Below are 16,927 nucleotides of genomic sequence, written 5' to 3'. Positions count from 1 at the left end.
GCACTTTGCACAAAACTTGTGGAACCAAGGTGGGTAATAAGGACCCTGTCCTCCAAAATTGGGGATCTGTGCTCTGATAGCTGATTGCTGCTTCTGATTGTAGAGATGCAGACACAGATGCAGGGAACCATTGTTGCGCCCTACTCCAGGCTGAAGAGACTTCTAGAGAGTTAAGGGTCAGTGCTTTTCTCCCCACTCCTTTACTTTCTCTTTTTCCTCATCTGGGAGCCAGACTAGAGCATTCACATATAGGGGGGATTTTAGAAAGTCACCATACATGCCCAGGGAAAGGCACAGGCTCAGAAAAGACCTGAGAAGTCCTTCTCAGGCTCAGGTAGAGAAGTGTCTACCTGAGGCTGACCTCTGGTATGGAGGTATCCTACAATTAAATAAAAGAAAAAACCCTAGGAAGAGGAAGAATTTTAGCTCTGACATCATATTATAACGTTCCAATGTCCAGTTTTCAAAAAAAGTTCACAAGGCATTAAAAAGAAACAGGAAAGTATGACCTATTCAAAGGTAAAAAATCAGGTGGGGGGCTGATTAGCTCAGTTGGTTAGAGTGCAGTGCTCTTAACAAAGTTGCTGGTTCGATCCCCAAATGGGCCACTGAGCTGTGCCCTCCACAACTAGATTGAAGCAACTACTTGACTTGGAGCTGATGGGTTCTGGAAAAACACACTTAAATAAATAAAAGTTAAAAAAAAAAAAAAAAAAAGATAAAAAAATCAACGGAAACTGTCCCTGGAAAAGACCTAACAACAGATACACTAGACAAAGACTTTAAAACAACTGTCTTAAATGTTTTCATTGAGTTCAAGGAAGATGTGGAGAAAGTCAAGAAAACGATTTGTGGACAAAATGGAAATATCAATAAGGAGATAGAAAATGTAAAAAGAAACCAAAAAGAAATTTTGGATTTGAAAAGTTCAATGACTGAAACAATTCACTAGAGGGATTCAAAGGCAAATTTGAGCCAGCAGAAAAATCAGTGAACTTGATAGGACAGTGGACATTATACGGGCTGATGAGCAATAAGAAAAATGAACAGAATCTGAGGGACCTGTGGGATACCATCAAGCAGACAGGCATCTGGGAGTCCCAGAAATAGAAGAGAGAGAGAAAGGGCAGAGAATATTTGAAGGAATAATAAAGTGACATCAGAAGCATGGTGGCATGAATGGTACCCCTGTTATCTCCCTTTGAAGTAACAAGTCAAATAGCTATAATTCAACAAATGATTCCCTGCTTAACACACAAACACATCTGAGAGAACCTTGGACTGAAACATCTGAAGGTGGACAAATTGGAGTGAACAGGGGAGGAGGGAAGAAAGAACAGTAAGACGGGTGCAATGGACGCAGCTCAGAGCTCACTGCAGGTCTCAGGAGACAGGACGAATCAGGTTGCAGCATGCATTCTCTAAATCCCTGAGGAGCAGAGAGGTAGAATAAGCATTCTTGCCTGAGTGGTGAGTACATACTACGGCTGAACCCAGTGATGGGGCAGAGACAGAATACAGAGAAGTGGCAGCTGTGGTCCGGTGGTCACCATTGCCAAGCAGAAAAACAAAGCCATGGAACCTGGCTGTCTCTCCTCACCCTCCCAGAGCTCAACTCTCCTTACCCTTCCAGAGCTAGTAACAGGGCTCCCAGAATAAGCTGTATCAATGAGTGTTGGGTTACAGAGCACACTATCTGCAGCCCTGAGAACTGGAGAAGTAGAAGCATTTCACCCTAAGTGGCAGGTGTGCTGTGGCTAATCCCAGTGACAGATGGAGATACAGAGATGAGGCAGCTAGGGTCTGGCAGTTGCCATTACTTGGAGGAGAACGAAGCCACAAATGCACACGCTGGTCTCCCCCAGCTACCCCCCACCTACCACACACACATCGCAGCTGATACCAGCAGGGGCACATGGGACACTTCAGGCAGTGTAGCACTGCCGACAGCATCTGGTTGCAGGGGGCAGTACTGGGATTTTGCAGGCTCAGAACCCCATCACCCACCACAGGGGTGATGCCCTAAGACCAAAGCAACCTGGCCATAGAGGAGATGCCGACCCCTCCAGGGAATACAGGGCATTTTCCACCACCTTGCAGAGATCCAAGAAGCTAGAGCAGTGCAATAGGAAACAAAACTTGCACCACCTACTGGAAAACAAAAGAAAGACCTCTTCTTACCAACTTACCAAAGAGAGACATGTCACTCTTTAAAAAAAAAAAAAAAAAAAAAAACCATTTCATTTCCTTACATGCCTAGGCAGAGAAATAATCTATCAAATACCATGAATAATCAAGGTAACAAGGCAGCTCAGAAAGAAAATGAAAAATCTCCAAAAAATAAAAACTTGGAAATAATGTGATTTAAATGACAGAGAATTCAAAATTGCAGTTCTGAACAAACAAGATACAAGAAATCTCAAATAGGTAGTTTAATGAACTCAGAAATAAAGTCAATGAACTTAATCAAAGAGATTGAAACTTTAAAAAGAACCAAGTAGTCTGGAGCTGAAAAACTGGATAAAAGAAATGAAGAACGAATTAGTGAGCTTAGGAAATACAGCTAACCAGATGGAGGAAAGAAAGAATTAGTGATTTTGAAGACGGAAACCTAGAAATGACACAAATGGAAGAAGAGACTTGCGGGCGGGGAAAGAACTCTACAAGAATTACCTTACTCCATCAGAAAGAACAGTATAAGAATAATTGATATACCACAAGGAGAAGAAAGGGAGAAGGGAACACAGAGTGAGTTCAAACAAATAGTTGACAAGAACTTCCCAAACCTATGAAAAGAAATAATGGCTGAAAACATCCCAAATTTGATAAAAGACATGAATATAAGCATCCAAAACGCTCAACAATCTCCAAGTAAGATGAACTCAAAGAGACCCACACTGAGACACATTATATTCACACTTTCAAAAGTCAAAGAGAATCTTGATGGCAGTAAGACAAGTGAATCATCACATGTAAGGGATCCTCAATAAGATTATAAGCAGATTTCTCATAAGAAACTTCGGAGGCCAGAAGACAGTGGCCAATATATTCAAACCAATAAAAGAAAAAAACTGTCTACCAAGAATCCTGTATCTGACAAATCAGTCCTTTGCTAATGAGGGAGACTTTAAGATATTCCCAAATAAGCAAAAACTGAAGGAGTTCGTGACCACTAGACCTGCCCTACAAAAAAATGCTCAGGGGAGTCCTGCAAGGCGAAATGAAAGGACACTAGACAGTAATTTGAAGCCATGTGGAGAAATAAATATCTCAAAGGTAAATACATAGGCAGTTATAAAGCTAGTATAACAATCATTTGTAACTGTTCTTTTTGTTTTCTACATGATTCAAGAAGCTAATACACTATTTAAAGAAAAATAAATAGTGTAAAAGCTAGGATTACTGTAATTTTGGTTTCTAACTCCCAATCTTTTTTCTACATAATTTAGGAGACTAATACATTTAAAAGAATTATTAGTTATATGTTTTGGGGCACACAATGTACAAAGATGTAAATTTGTGACATCAACAAGTGAATGGGGTGGGGACAGAGTTGATAAGCAGAATTTTTGTGTGTTACTGAAGTTAAACTTGTTTTAATAAACTCACATTAGTGTTATTCTAACTTTGGGATGTTAAATGTTACCACAAATAAAATGTCTGGAATATACACAAAAGGAAATGAGAGAAAGGAATTTAAATATTCACTACAAAAAGTCAGCTAAACACAAAAGAAGATAGGAATCAAGGAAGTGAGGGGCAAAAAAGTTATAGGGCATCTGGAAAACAGCACAATGACAAAGTAAGTCCTTATCAGTAATTACTTTAAATGTAAATGGATTAAACTCTCCAATCAAAAGACAGAGTTTGGGGGTAGCCGGTTAGCTCAGTTGGTTAGAGCGCGGTGCTCTTAACAAGGTTGCTGGTTCAATCCTTGCATGGGTCACTGTGAGTTGCACCCTCCACAACCAGATTGAAACAACTTGACTTGGAGCTGATGGGTCCTGGAAAAACACACTTAAAAGTTTAAAAAGAAAAAAAAAAGACTGGCAGAATGGATAAAACACATGAGATCCAAAGTTGAAAGTAAAAGGATGGTAAAATACCAAATGTGCCCAAAAAATTGTATACAAGTGGACACTTTGGTCAACGTTGCTCAAGCAGTAGTTTGCCGTACTCTGGACGCTGATGGTAACCACTTTGAGCACCTCTTGTAATTGCAGAAGTCAAATGTTACTTGTGTTCATCTTTTGTTATCGGTATATATTGAGTATTACAATTTTAATACAGTTTTTCTTTCTTAAACTTGTATACATTTTTTTGGCACCTTCTTTATATTCCATGCAAATAGTAACCGAAAGAGAGCAGGAGTGCTATACTAATAGACAAAATAGACTTAAAAAGGTTACATGCAACAAGAAGGACATTATATCATATATCAGATAAAGGATTAATATCCAGGATACAAAGGAACTCCTAAAACTCAACAAGAAAACAACCCAATTCAAAACTGGGCAAGGTACTTGAATGGACATTTCTCCAAAGAAGATACACAAATGACTAATAGCACACGAAAAGATGCTTACCATCACTATGCATTAGGGAAATGCAAATCAAAACCACATTGAGATACCACCTCATACCTATTAGGATGTGGCAGGGATGTGGAAAAATAGGAACTCCTGTGCTCTGTTAGTGGGAGTGTAAAATGGTACAGCCTCTGTGGAAAATAGTATGCCAATTCCTCAAAAAATTAAAAATAGAATTACCATATGATCCAGCAATTCCACTTCTAGATATATACCGACAAGAATTGAAAGCAGAGTCTTAAAGAGAAATTTTACACCGTGTTCATGGTAGCATTATTCACAGTACTGAAATGTGGAAGAAAGCCAATTGTTCATTGATGGATGAATGGATAAGCAAATGTGTATATACATACAAAAGAAGGAAATTCTGCAACATGGTATACAACATAGATGAACCTTGCGGACGTTATGCTAAGTGAAATAAGCCAGCTACAAAAAGACAAATACCATATGATTCCACTTATACGAAGTACTAAAAGTACTCAAAATTATAAAGACAGAAAGTATAATGGGGGCTGGGGAGAGGTGAGAAAAGAGTGTTATTTTTAATAGGTATTGTGTGTTGGTTTTACGAGATGAAAAAAATTATAGGGATGGATGGTTGTGGTGGTTACACAATATGAAGGTACTAATGCCACTGTACACGTAAAAATGGTTAAAATGGTAACTTATGTATATTTTACCAGTTTTTAAACTTTTATGTATATTTTACCAGTTTTTAAATTTCATTGTAGTGTACCATATTAACAAATTTTAGGAATAAAAGCTTATGATCATTTTAATAAACACAGAAAAAGCATTTGATAAAACTAACATCAATTCATGACAAAAACATTTTGAAAGTTGAGTAAAAGGGAATTTTCTTAATCTGATAGTCATCTACAAAATGTGAAAGCAAACGTATTTAATGATGAAATATTGAAAGCTTTTCCTCTTAAGAACAAGCTCACACGTACTCATCATCCAGCTGCAACAGTAATTAATCAGCTATGACCAGTCTTGTTTCATCTTTCCCTCCATCTCCTTACCATTCCACTCCAGATTATTTTGAAGCAAACTCCAGACATTATATGATTTCATCCATATATTTCAGTATATATTTGAAACATAAAAATTTATTTTTAAAAACATCACTATGATGTTACACTTAATAATTCTATAATATCATTACATAGTTTAAATTTTCCTAATTGTTTCATAAGTTTTGTATATGTTTTTTCAATTTGTATCAAGTTCCAAATTGTCATAAACAGACCTTTTTTGGACCTTGAACTCTTTTTTTCTATTTATTTATTGAAGAAACTATTTATTTATTGAACAAAGTCTGTTTATTTATTGAACAAAGTCATTTCTTTGGCAGTTTTCCCCAGACTATATTTTGCTGGTTGCCTTCTTATATAGTGTTGCTTAATATGTCAGTGTGTTCCCTTTATTATCTATAAATTGGTAGTTAGATTTGTAAGTCATTTTGATATGATATTGTCATCAAAGTCAAAACTCTCAATCTTAGTTTTTTTTAGCTGCCTTGAACTAGTGCAAAGATGTGTTGAAACCCTTCTGTCAATTCCAAGTATAAAGGTATATATTCAGTAATTTAATCTAGTTTTTAATGACATTCATAGTCTCAACAGAGCTCAACTTTTCATACTTTTATGTTTTATGTGTCTCCTCTCCTTTGTCATCTTTCTTCAAGAATTACTATAATATAGTAATTACCAATTTCTAATTTTATTTGTATAGGGAAATGAATAAGCGTCTAACAGAAGAACAAGCCAGAAAGACATTTGAGAGAGCCATGAAACTGGAACAAGAATTTACTGAACATTTCACAGGTTGGCATCATGTGGCAGTGTACTTTATGATAGAATTTTGCTTTGGAGCCGTATGAACTGACCATTGAAATGGATTTTGAACTGTGCCCACATCTATTAGTAATTATTACTATCATTTTCATAATTCATCTAACCTAAGCAGGAGTGGTGAGGAATCTTGAAATTTGTGTTTCTTGGGTCGTTGATTAGCACAGTATGTACAGTATGTACAGGAATAATTCATACTTGACTGGAGAAAAACAGACTGAGACTTCAGTTCTTCTATGAAACTTACTTTTCTCTTATCCTTTATAAATTTTGACCCATTTTTGTTTAAAAAGAAAAGAGTGGGTAGCAATTCCCAAATCTCTCATTCATTTGTCCTTTAAAAATAAATTATTCCTTAGGTATCTTTGAACAGGTTTTTTTGTCATTGTTATTTGTTTGGTTGAAATAATAAGCTTATATTTGGTGTTCACACTAAATACTAAATACCATTAAGTGCCATGGTATTGTAACCCGTGTGCTTATATATATGTATTATATATGTGGTTGCATAATATACATAATACATATAATATAATATATATATATTATATAATATGTATAAAGACTTACAGGAAAACCGCAAGAATAGTACCAGCAATTCTTATAAACTCTTAACCCATACTCCCCAAATGCTAACATTTTGCTACATTTATAATATTTTTCTGAAACATTAAAGAGTACGTTGCACTTTTCATCTGGAATCACCATCTTCCAGTAATTCACCAAAATGACCAACACAAAGGGAAAGAGGAGAAGCACCCTCTTATATGTTCTCTAGGCCCTTTAGAAAACATGGAATTGTTCCTTTGGCCACATACGTGCGAATCTACAAGAAAGGTGATACTGTAGACATCAAGGGAATAGGCACTGTTCAAAAAGGAATGCCCCCCAAATGTTCCCACTGCAAAACGGGAAGGGTCCACAAGGTTACCCAGCATGTGGTTGGCATTGTTGTAAACAAACAAGTTAAGGGCGAGATTCTTGCCTAGAGAATGAATGTACGTGTTGAGCATATTAAGCTCTCTAAGAGCCGAGATAGCTTCCTGAAGCGTGTGAAGAAAAATGATCAAAAAGGGAAAGGTACCGGGGTTCCTAAAACGCCAGCCCGCTCCACCCAGAGAAGCACACTTCATGAGAACCAGTGGAAAGGAGCCTGAGCTCCTGGAACCTGTTCCCTATGAATTCATGACATGATAGGTGTGAAGAAATAAAGACTTCTATACTGTTAAGAATTTTTTTAAAAAGAGTAAGTTGCAGACAGATGCTCTTTTTGCTCTAAATACTTCAAGTGTGTATCTCCCAAATACACAAAACAAAGTAAAGGTCACCAAATCTCACTTTTTGGTCAATTTTTAAAATAAAAAATTTTATATTTTACAAATAGGAAAATTAATGAAATGAGCAGTTTTTCTGAGCAAACAATACGTGTCTCTTCCTGGATGAATAACTATTTTTAAGGTTTAACTTCTATTTCACTAATAATTTTAATTGTGAAGATAGACAGTTATTGGAGGTTTCTGATTTTGTTTCTATCGTTACAGCAATTGTACAGGGAGATACGCTGGAAGACATTTACAACCAAGTGAAGCAGATCATAGAAGAACAGTCTGGTCCTTACATCTGGGTTCCAGCAAAAGAAAAGTTATAAGGACTGATGTTTCTCTGTTTCTCTTTTCCACAATCGCATTTTCTTTGACATTTCTTTGCCCTTTCCTTCTGGAGTCTGTCTTCAATACTCCTGCCGAGTTAAATCATCCCACTCATCATGGTCTGCAGTTGCACTTATTTTTGACATCTAGTATCTCCTTCAAGTTGTATCATCTGTATTATTTTATGTCACTATTGGTTTGTGGCCATTTTTTCAGAATTGAAGATGAAATGGCTTGACCAGCTATTAAGGATTTGGGGAGATGGGGAAATTGTGGTAAAATTCCTTAATGTTTAAGGGAAAGTAACTTTAAAAGATTTTCAGAAAAGCTTTATATGCATTCTTTTCAAATTTCAATATAAATGAAAGAAAAGTGATTTTAATCAATGATTTAGTAAACTTTGAGCAACAATGCACGCTTACCTTCAATAGCATGGTTTGGCCAATATATTAGTTCTCAAGTCCTTTTCTCAATTGATTTCTGTTATCAAAGTAAATATTTCATTACAGACAAATAAGGAAAATGTTTTTTAATTTCAAAATTAATGACAATTAGCTTTCATAATTTCACAAGGGATATTCATTTTCATAAGAGTCCTTCTTAAAGTCTTATTGTTTGAGATTTTTTTTCCAATACATGTGCTAGGGATAACAATGTTCAAATGTTTTTAATCTGCTTGTGCAACACTATTTATAGTGTCTTACAAAAGTTGTTCGTACATAATGATCATCACATTTTTCTGAATTGAGGCCATGTTTAGGTGCTAGGGGAGCTCACGTTTTACACACAGGGTGAGAAAATTTCATAGACATAGACACAGACAAAACAGACATTACAGTGGTGATGCAGTCATTATTATGGCAGTGGAAAAGGAGTCCAATTCATAGTCTAAAACTTTAAATGTATTCTTAAGGGTCAGATTTTAATGAATATTTTACCCACAATAACTGCCTATTTTGTTATAATAAAAAATATATATATATATAAATATATATAAAACTTTCTTTAACTAAACTCTGTAACTATGGGAATTATTTTCTTTACATAGTTGCACACACACGAACATATATATATTTAAAATATATTTTTTCTTTTGCCACTTTCTCTTAACTTTTTGTTTGGTTTATAAATTAAATATTAATTGATTAGACTTTATCTTCCTTAATCATGTGAACTGAAAACGGGATATGATGGTTATGGAAAGAAACCTTTAGGGAAATTTAGATTATAAGTAAAAGTATGAGCATGTTCTCCTCTTTTCTACAAAAGTTTTCAAATGGTTCCTGGTTGGTTTGTTTTTTTGTTTTGTTTTTTAGTTTTTTTGTTACTGTTGTTCTTGTCATTGAGTTTGAATTTGGTCCTCTGCCTCTCCTTCCAGTTCTCCTCCTTTCATTAATACACAAACAGGCAGAAGCCTCATGTGTGTGTGTTTCCCTTCAGACTGCACACTTTTCATTTCTCATGGCTGCTCTGCACTAGACTTACGCAGATCTTCATGGTGATCAATTTCAAGAAATTTTAGTGAAAGATAGATAGGATTTCAGAAATCAGTTTCTCTGGTGTTTTATATTAATAATATTGTTTAGCTTCCCATTGCTTTTTTGGAGTTGTTTATTAAATATGTATTTTTGACAACCTCCTCATTGCAGTTTCTTAAACAAATGAGTACTGATTTGTAAAGAATTATTATTGACATTATCCATTCCATTTATGAGAAAGAGGAGAACAGCTAATAAACTTTATTGTAAAATCCATATGTTAAATGTGTCTTGAATTCTGAAAGAAAAATAGGTGTTACATTAAATATAGTAGGTTGATACCAAACATAAGTACACTAGAAGAAAATTATTGTAAAATGATTCAAGAGCCCCAGAAATCACCTTACAGCAAGACCTCAGCATAAGCCATTTTGAAATATTTACTAGTCACATGTAAAATATGAAGAGGTTATAAAAGGATGCCATTTTTGTGTTAAAGTATATATTACATTGCTTTATGGATGTCCTTGTTAAGTGATTCTTTTTTGGGGAGGGAGGTAAGAAAATATAGTTGACCCTTGAACAGCATGAGTTTGAACTGCACAGGTCCACTTATGAAGGTTTTTTTCAGTAAATATGCAGTCGGCCCTTCCTATCCCCAGGTTTCTCATATGCAGATTCAACCAACCATGGATCGAAAACAGTATTTTCGATGCACAGTTGGGAATCTGTGAATGCAGAGGACTGAGTGTATGCATTGATCCACACCATTTTATGTAAGGGACCTAGATTTGGGTACTTGTGGGAGGTCCTGGAACCAATCACCCCACAGATACCAAGGGACAACTAGTTAAGTTTTGGGGAAGTCATATGTTACATGTGGATTTTCAACTGTGCAGGGTTGGCACCCCTAACCCCCAAAGTTCTTGAAGGGCCAACTGTACTGTTTTGTGCAGCTTTCTAGATTGTATAAAATTATTAATAAAAGTACGAATTGCTTAATACTGTGCAACAGCCACTTTACTATATTCTCATTTGATTAATTAAAAGAAGATGAGTTACTATCCCAGTATAGGGCTTAAGTGAAATCACGTGCCCAGGATGACTTAGTAAGTAGCAGTGCTTGGTATTTGTGTCCAAGTCTCTGCCCACATTCTTTCTAATGTACATACTATTTTCCCTCATTTTTCAGCCTCTACTATGTAAGGCACTGGGACTTAAATTATGTTGTTTTAGTTGCCCCTTTACAGATAAAGAAAGACTTAGATGAAGGTCCTTTCCCAGAGTCACACAATAAGTAAGGACGGACCCATAAAATAAGTCAACCTAGCACTGTCAGTGACATACAAAGAAAAGTCCTCTTTAGAACCAAAATGGAGAACAGTAGTCATTAGGAAAAGTTCACTATTCTAATACACAGAGAATAATACTATTTTGAATGTTTTATGAAATAGTCATTTTTTAATATACTTCATATCATTAAGTTGGCAAAAATAAAAATGCCTCTTAAACGTTTCTACACGTTTCTGGTTGCTTTCCTGTTTCATATCTTCCCAGGGCTCTTTGAAAAATAATGGAAGCAAGCTTGCAGAGCCCATTCCAGCAGAATACTCTGGTTAACAAATACCTGCTAAACCACTTCATAGTATTTAAATTCAAAATATGGCAATTTGGGGATTTTACTAATGAGAAAAATTTGCTTTCTAAAGTACTAAATTACCTTCCAAGATTCTTAATTTATGTGGTGAAACAGAAGCCCAAGATCCAGTATCTTAACCAGTTTCTTTTCCTCCCATGCTATGAGCTGAATTTAGTCCCTCATAGTTTGAATTACTGATTAAAAATAGGAAGTAAATGTCAGTAAACGTAAAGAGATTTTATTAAAATATATATATATTAAACTATGTAAAAGGAAAATATATAGATGATCTTTAAAAAAAAAGTTTTATTGAGGTATTTGAAAGATATCAAGGAAAAACACAAATGTTACTTTTCTGACCCAAATTTAAATTATCTGGTGTCTTAGTCCAATGTTGAAGATTCCATATGTCTCCCTGCAGAATTACACAATGTAGCTCCCTTTGGCTTTGGCAGCAGAGTCCTAAAATGTGAAGAATGCGGGTGTGGGCTCAGAGCCTGATTTGAATGCCAGCTTTGCCTCTTACTGGTTATGTAACTGACCTTGGGCAAGTCATGTCATTCTCCTTCTTTTTTACCTATCTTTAAAATGGAGATATTTTGAGACTATTCAATAAGATCATGAATGTAGCGGGGGGCCTTTTCCTTTGGAATAAGAAGTCTGGAATTGTTTCAACTTCCCTTGTACAGATTAATCTGAGCTTTCATTTTGCCATATTTTAAATGGGATTCGAATGACTACCTTGCAGGATTGTTATAAGGTTTAAATACGCAAGTGTGTACAGAACACCAATCAGCATCTGATACTTGACTCAGTACTTCCTATTCTTGCTCTAGAGTGTGTTTATGGTTGGTAGCAGAAGACTGAAAGAATACTGTCCACCATTATTCATCACCTATAGAGCATTCTTTGACAGACTTAGTTAAACATTTATATTTCAGTTCCTATAGTCATGTTTACTCATCTCTTCTAAGGATCTCTACTTTTTGTCAGAGATCTCTGTTACTTTAACTTATCCCAATTCAACCTTAAACATGGAACTGGAAGACGCAGCGATTTCATAAGCCATACATCTCTGCACAGTCTCTAACAATTCTCCAGAACATTAGTTGTGGAGAGTCTAGAAACAGGCCTGGAGAAGATTACTTAAATCACCCAGGTAAGATACATTTTCTTTCATTAATTTGAATAGGAAGAGAAGAGTCAGTATTGACTCACTGACTAGTTTCTCATTGACTTTCCACTGCCAGCTCTGTCTCCATTTCCAAATACTATTACCTCAGGGCTGGCAAAACAGATCCTGTTCTGCTACACAGTATTGTGAACAGAATTGATGGTCAGGTAACCTGGTATTGTTGCTTGAGACTTTTAGGAACAGGTTCCAAACCTGACCAGGGAGAGTTTCATGCTATGATTTTTTTAGTGGTTTCTATTATCTATAATAGTATAAACAAATATGGGTAGAATTAGGGAAGGAGACCATAGGACCGTGAAGGCTAGAATTCTCTCCCACTACCTTTTGTTGTTTACTTTGTATTGAATTACACATTAAATGTATTAATATCATAAGTGTACATGTACCTCAATGAACAAACAGCAGCCATGTAACAACGAGCATGAAACTCAAAAACATGACCAGCACCCCAGGTGCACCCTCCTCCAGGTCGCTCCCAGCCACTACTCCAAGGGAAACCACTATCCTAATTTTATAGTTTTTTAGTTTATGTCATGTAAAATTCTCTATGATTAGTTTTGATACATGCATAGAGCCATGTAACCACCCCCACAATCGAGAATGCACAACAGTTCCATCACCCCAAAAATCTCTCATGCTTGCCCCTCATAGTCAATACCTCCTCCCACCTCCAACTTCTGACAATCACTGATCTTTCCTCAGGGCCTATTGTTTTGCCTTTCCCAAAATGTCATATAAATGGAATATCATATGTAGCACTCCAGGTGTGGCTTCTTTCACTTAGCAAAATACATCCGAGATTCATCCTTGTTACTGCATGTATTAACAGTTTGTTACTTTTCATTGCTGAGTAGTATTCCATTTATGAATATACTACTTTTTCAGCCACTCACTACTTGAAGGACTTTTGGGTTGTTTCCACTGTACGTATCCCACTATATTTTTGTACTTTTTTTTTTTTTTTTTTTTTTTGCATCGCTAGGCCTGTAGGAACAAAAAGCATCAAAAATGGGTTTCTGATCTGACAGCCATGACAGGCCCTCCCCTACTCCACCTCCATCTCTACTGTAAGCAGCCACACATTTTCGGCATTTGCACAGGAGCCTAACATCCTAAAACAAATTTTAAATGCAGAATAATAGATCCCAAGAGCCTGTTTATAGAATAAATTTGTTCTTCAAGTTGGAGACTCCAAGAATAAGCAATTTAGGACTTTTAGAATTTCAAATTCCCAGGAATAACAATCAGATGATCCAATAGCTGGGTGTGCCGGTAACGGGTGCCAGACTCTCATTGCTGGTGACCTAAGGGAAGTGAAAGTAGTCTGTCTAGGACAGTATCAAATGAGAAGAAAATAGGCTGAGCAACAAATGAAAACAGCCATTTGTTAAACATGAGATTGTCTAATAGCCTTACAATTTAGAAAACAGCCCATGGAGACAATCTTTTAAGAAAATCTACTTGTTGAACACCAAAGGATTGTAGTTTTTGGTTTTTGTTTTCAATTACAGTTGACATTCAATATTGTATTAGTTTCAGGTATAGAGCACAGTGGTTAGACATTTATAAAATTTACTAAGTGATCCCCCAGACTAGTACCCACCTGGCACCATACATAGTTATTACCGTATTATTGACCATATTCCCTATGCCGTACTTTACATCCCCGTGACTATTTTATAACTGCCAATTTGTACTGCTTAATCCCTTCCCCTTTTTCACCCAGCCCCTCAACCCCTGCCATCTGGCAAATATCATGTCGTTTGTTTTTATAAATTATTAACTACCGATTTTCTTTAGTTGGTAACCTCTCTGCATCTTAAATATTACTAATATGTGATTAATAGAAATGTATTTCTAGTGCAGTGTACTGAGGGGAAGGAATCGTTGACCCAGAAAGCTGCCCCTGATTGATTGGCTGACACTGTCTTTGTGTGTGCAGATAGCACACTCGGCCTTGTTGGTCGTTCCAATCTTACCACAATATAAATTGATTTCTTACATGAGTCTTTCCAAAAAAAGATTAGATCACTTCTTTAAATTGGCTCTAGACTGCACCTTGGGTACTCGGGTGTTTACCCTAATAGGAATAAACTACTCAGGTGGAGCATATATTCATCCCCATTTCTGCTAATCAAGCGTTAATGACCAATTTCATTTGGACAGTTTTTAATTACAGTAGAATGATTTTTTTTAACTATATAGAAGTCAGTGTACAAAACAATTAGCATGTGAAACAACATACAGTGAATTTTCTGATGGAAGAAAAGATGAGACGAGTAATATAATCTTTCTTTAGGCTGTCTAAAATTAGGTTCATTTACCTCACAGATGGGAGAGCTAAAGACAAGACAAAGTCCCATATGTTCCACACTATGAATCTCTACAAAAAAATTTTCTAAATCTTGTGAGTTATTTGATCAAAAATGTCTACTTCCCTAGTGGTATTTAAGACTAGAGAAGGTATTTCTTCATGACAGATCCCTTTCTTCCTCTGAAAGGTCAGTGTTTGGTTCAGATCTAGTTTGTCTGACCTTCCTCACCCTTACTAGGAAAAGCTTTACTAACCCTTTAACTATTTTCCTACCTGTGGCTAATACTATTGAGTCTTCCCTAAGGTCCTTATTGTTCTGTCATTTCCGCTGTCATCACTCTTATCCAGGTCCCTAACACACCCTCACTCCCAGGCCTGGATTATTGCAGTGACTCCTTAAACCATCTCCCAGCCTCTAATTGGCTCCCTTGCTGATCAGCCATCCACCAGGTGACTTTTCCTAAAATGCATTTTGGATTGTGCTGCTCTCCCCAGTGACCTTCATGGGTCCTAAATCCAAAATAACTTGTGAAGTACAGTTCCTGGAACATAGTACATGTGTGGTCAATAAATCGTCTACCAGCACCTGCCTCCCCAGCTATACCTCTTATTCCCACACCCTCTGCAGTGCTTCTTGTAGCTGTTGGTCACGCACATTCCTGCCTTGCTAATGGTGAATGACATCAGGAGTACAGCAGGTCCTCGAATAATGTCATTTTAGTATAACATTGATAAAAAAAATCAATTCCCTGCTGGTGCTACAGCCTGTGTTGAGTTTGCATGTTCTCCCATGTTACTGTCGGTTTCCTCCCACATCCCTAAGGTGCGCATATGAGGTGAACTGCTGTGTCTCAATCGTCCCCATCTGAGTGAGTGGGTGTGTGTGAGTGCGCCCTGCCACAAGCAGTCTGTCCAGGGTGGGGTCCCACCTTGCACCCTAAGGTGCCAGGATAGGCTCTGGCCTCAACTGGAGTTAAGTGGATTGGAAAATAATTATCTTACTTGTTTTTATTCATCTTTCTTAAATACCTGTATAACTCACATTTCAATGTTTAATATTAGAAGTGCTTTGGATCTTTATTTAGAAGTTTGAAGATGTTTTTGTGACCAGAAATATGCCTTAGGAACACTTGTTTGTAACAATTAGCCTATGGTAAGTTGATTTCATTATGCATCTTTTCCCTTAAAGTTGCAGTTTCCAAGAACCTACCAACGACATTAAGTGAGGACTCGCTGTAAGAGTGTGACAGCCTTTGATAACACATTTACTGCTGTAGACATTCCACAGTCCTACTTTTCTTTGTGCATACCAGCCCATCCAAGTGTCCCCCAGAATGAAAACTGTATGGACATGTTCATAGCCAGAGACATTACAGCCCATAGAAATAGAAAAATATCAACCATGGTTTGTTGAAATGAAAAAGTAGGAATTTTCCTAAGATTCTGGGTAAAAGAATTGTCCATCCACGTTTTGCTGGCTCATTTGCAGCCCCCACCCACCAGTACAGGTTCCCTGTCAAAGGCGCCACCTTCTTTCTGAGCCCCCAGAGATTGTCTTGAGTGTGCTCCACCCTATAGCATCTGCTACTGTTCCTCAGTTCCCTGATGCGTAAACTCCATCTGGTGGGTACCCTGAAACCTTGGAGAGCCAGGGCTGTGTTTTTGGCAGAGTGAAGCAGAGCTCTTTGTATTTCGTATCATGGAATAGAGTCAGAGGGTCCCAAAGCAGTGTTACTTAGGCCCCAACACCTTACAGAAGTGTTGAGGAAACCAGTTCTTGTATTTTTTATACTCTCTCACCTCAACATGAGGTCCGAATGGGGACCCAAATATCCCTAGCACTTCTGCTCTATGAGGCTTTTCCTGGATTAAATTACTGGCTCATTATAATTGCCTCCCACCCATTCCTCTGATATACCCGCGTATGCCTGCACCTCAAAAAGGATCCAGGCTCAAGCTGAGGCAGAGCTCCTTATTCCCACAGGTATCAATGCAAAGCTATGTACATGTGAAGGCCAGACAGATGGGCCTGATCTAGAAGCCCTTGGGGCCCTGAGACAGCAAGTTCACTGATGAGTCACAATTGAGGAGTGACTCCTGAGAGTTAGGGAAATGTCCTCTCTGTGAAAGAGCTCAGGGAGCTCTTAGGTTGCAGCTGTCTGCCACCTTATCAGTGTCACCAGGAGTTTTGCTAAAGGAATGAC

At 37.1% G+C, this 16,927-nt stretch overlaps 1 protein-coding gene across 19 annotated transcripts in view; it reads left to right on the top strand.

The window, feature by feature from the left end:
- The window catches only part of DLG1 (discs large MAGUK scaffold protein 1), a 238,327-nt gene extending 228,478 nt beyond the window's left edge, over positions 1–9,849 (top strand). For all 19 annotated transcript variants that reach the window (XM_033128021.1, XM_033128025.1, XM_033128009.1 and 16 more), the window contains 2 exons: positions 6,330–6,421; positions 7,990–9,849. In XM_033128021.1, coding sequence (XP_032983912.1) covers positions 6,330–6,421; positions 7,990–8,096 — 199 coding nt within the window. In that variant the 3' untranslated portion in view covers positions 8,097–9,849. The remainder of the gene's footprint in view (positions 1–6,329; positions 6,422–7,989) is intronic.
- The last annotated feature ends 7,078 nt before the right edge of the window (positions 9,850–16,927 follow it).

Source organism: Rhinolophus ferrumequinum, chromosome 2 (genome assembly GCF_004115265.2).
Source record: "Rhinolophus ferrumequinum isolate MPI-CBG mRhiFer1 chromosome 2, mRhiFer1_v1.p, whole genome shotgun sequence".
NCBI classification, from domain to species: Eukaryota; Metazoa; Chordata; class Mammalia; order Chiroptera; family Rhinolophidae; genus Rhinolophus; species Rhinolophus ferrumequinum.
Note: the sequence above shows the minus strand (reverse complement) of the source record. Positions and strands in the feature narration are given on the sequence as shown.